Source organism: Thamnophis sirtalis, unplaced genomic scaffold (assembly GCF_051295495.1).
Source record: "Thamnophis sirtalis isolate CommonGarterSnake01/CBP01778 unplaced genomic scaffold, rThaSir2_p1.2 scaffold_3, whole genome shotgun sequence".
NCBI classification, from domain to species: Eukaryota; Metazoa; Chordata; class Lepidosauria; order Squamata; family Natricidae; genus Thamnophis; species Thamnophis sirtalis.
In genome coordinates this window covers 83,269,742-83,272,362 of record NW_028261383.1, presented here as the reverse complement: position 1 = coordinate 83,272,362, position 2,621 = coordinate 83,269,742, and the positions used below count along the sequence as shown (strand labels likewise).

Here is a 2,621-nt window from a genome sequence, read left to right as displayed (position 1 = left end):
TCTACAGAGATTGATTGATTCTTTCTTGAATTTATTATGCAAAATGTTTGGCTTTCTTCAAGTATGAACAACAACCTTAACTAAAAAATCTAGTATGGTGGAAACAAGTTCCAAAAGAAGATTCGTGGAGAGATAATGCTTTGCTTTGTTTATTGATAAATCTGCGAAAGACATTTAATAGAGCAACAGAGCAGAATCAGAGGGAAGAACAGCATTTTTGTGGGGACAGCATTTAATGAGCAGGGCATGAAGATGGTGAGATATCCTTAAGCAATAATCCTTAGTCTTCTGCATTTTAAGATTTCAACATCTTCCCATGTGTCTCAGCCGAAGTCTTCTTCCACCGTGACTGAAGGGAAACAGGGATAAAAATTGAATTAAAAACCCAGAGAGATACATCCACTATAGTGGCTCACCCAGCCAATAGTCTTAATAGACAGCAATATTACTTGGCATTTTCTGAAAGTGACAAGTTGCCTTTGCTTCCCTCCCACCCCCCTTAAAATTAGTAAAATATTCTCCTTGTAACAACCATGCAACTTCTCTGTGGCAGGAAATGGTTTTGGGGTGAATGCTTGAAAAGAAGATAAGTTTGCACACTCCTTTTTTGAAGCCTAGAAATCCAGGGCTTCCCATCCAAATGCTTTCTTCTCTAGTTGCACAGAGTGAAACGTGTACTTACACGTAGGCATTGCAGAAATAACATTCATTGGGATAAGTCCAGCCATCAGATCCACAATGGGGTCGATAAATCCGGGGACAGGGTTTTTTTGGATACCCTTGACAATACAACTATTGGAAAAAAGCAAATGATTTATTTCGTAAGACTACCCTGCCCTTCTTTTTCAGAGGGCAAGTCTGATGATTATTTGAATACTGTAGGCCAAACTGATTATCTATTTTTATCCCATCAACTTTTAATTCTTTTCTTCTACAAAGTTACTTCCTGCTCTGGGTGGTCCAACTTGTTGTAATATAAACCATTATACAACAGCAATGCTGGAAAATGGATCTGGGATTTTCAGGAATTATAATTTATAGTTAATATATTTTTGTTTAGATCTCCATAGTTTGCAAACACTTGTCTCACTATTAGGGATATGTATGCATGCCAGATACACTGAAAGAAACAGCTGTCTAATAATAACCTAAAATATTGTTTATTTTGTTATGTTAGTGTAAATGTCTTTAATTGTGTGCTGTCCCCTGGAAGGGCTTAGGAAGGTAAGCAGCTTGGGAGAGGGAATGGATAAAAACAGAAGAACTGGCCCGATGGTGGAGGATGAGAGGAAACAGAATGAAAAATCATTCTGAGTCTTATTGTATCTGAGGTTACATGTTGTCCACAAAGGTGGTGATGATGGGGAGGGACAGGCATAGCGTTATTATGTATCCACACTTCTGGGTCCTATCCAAGGACTTCATTTAGTAATTAAAATTTAATAACTAAAAGTACTCACCTCTAAATTTTGTGCAGCAATGTCTGAAAAAAACATGCCAAATGTGAACATTTGAAACAATTTCATATTATCTCTTATTTTTTATAATTTATTAGTGTATTTCAATTTGTATTGTCCTTTGCTCCCTCCCATTAAAATTATTGACCAGCTGAAATAAAAACAAAACATTAATAGAAAGTCCAGTGAAAACCAACTCTTACAAGTGATGTATATCAATAGGCAGTTCAATACTGTTGATTTCTACAGGAATTCTGCTTATGTTACACCTGAAAGAACCACTTTATTCCACCTATTTGGAGTAGACCTCTTAGAAACTATGAGTTACAACTGGAAAACCTCTGGTTAGCGAGCCCTCCAGTGAAATAATCAATTCTGCACCAATAGCCTCCAATTTTTATTTGCTACTTGTGCAGATCCCTTGAGCAAGAATAATTTTTCACTGAGCCATCCTTGAGTATATCTGTGAACTATCATCTGCTTTTTCCTGGAGACAAGGATGTCCTCAAATCTCCCAGGAAAGGAAAAGTTAGAATAGAAAAGAGAACTTACCAGAGTACAAGAAGAAGAGCAGCAGAGTGAGCAGCAGAAAGCTTCCTGGCTTCATGATTCCTCACTCAACTTGAACTCTTTGGAGCAGCAGATCCTGAAGGTGAGGCCCCTAAGCTTTCTCCTGCCCTTCCAGGCTATATATATAAATACTCTAACTACTTTGGTGATGAAATTTCTCCCTCCTGGATGCAATTGGATGTGGAATTGGCTGATGCTGAAGTGGGTGGCAAGCTTGGCAGTTGGTAAACTTCCTTTTACACAATTAACCCAGGATTCAAGAAGCATCTATCTAAAATATTTAGATAGATAAATAGACAGATGTTAGATAGATAGATGGATAGATAGATAGACAGATGATAGATAGAATCATAGATGGATAGATGGATAGATGGATAGATGGATAGATGGATAGATGGATAGATGGATAGATGGATAGATGGATAGATGGATAGATGGATAGATGGATAGATGGATAGATGGATAGATGGATAGATGGATAGATGGATAGATGGATAGATGGATAGATGGATAGATGGATAGATGGATAGATGGATAGATGGATAGATGGATAGATGGATAGATGGATAGATGGATAGATGGATAGATGGATAG

At 37.4% G+C, this 2,621-nt stretch overlaps 1 protein-coding gene across 1 annotated transcript; it reads right to left on the bottom strand.

Annotated features, from left to right (window-relative positions):
* Positions 1–238: 238 nt before the first annotated feature.
* Positions 239–2,064, bottom strand: LOC148048035 (ovomucoid-like). The gene is made up of 4 exons (XM_087709380.1): positions 2,010–2,064; positions 1,461–1,483; positions 683–792; positions 239–349 (listed from the first exon to the last, which is right to left on the bottom strand). The coding sequence occupies exons 1-4, from the start codon at positions 2,062–2,064 to the stop codon at positions 304–306; spliced, it is 234 nt and encodes a 77-aa protein (XP_087565506.1). The 3' UTR covers positions 239–303.
* Positions 2,065–2,621: the final 557 nt, after the last annotated feature.

What these genes read in the sequence shown, in the direction of transcription:
- LOC148048035 (XM_087709380.1), bottom strand. Translation starts at nt 2,064, where the DNA reads ATGAAGCCAGGAAGCTTTCTGCTGCTCACTCTGCTGCTCTTCTTCTTG. An exon ending in GCTCTTCTTCTTGTACTCTG is followed by an intron (nt 1,484 to 2,009) that starts GTAAGTTCTCTT and finishes TGTTTTTTTCAG; the next exon opens with ACATTGCTGCACAAAATTTA. An exon ending in TATTTCTGCAATGCCTACGT is followed by an intron (nt 350 to 682) that starts GTAAGTACACGT and finishes GTTTCCCTTCAG; the next exon opens with TCACGGTGGAAGAAGACTTC.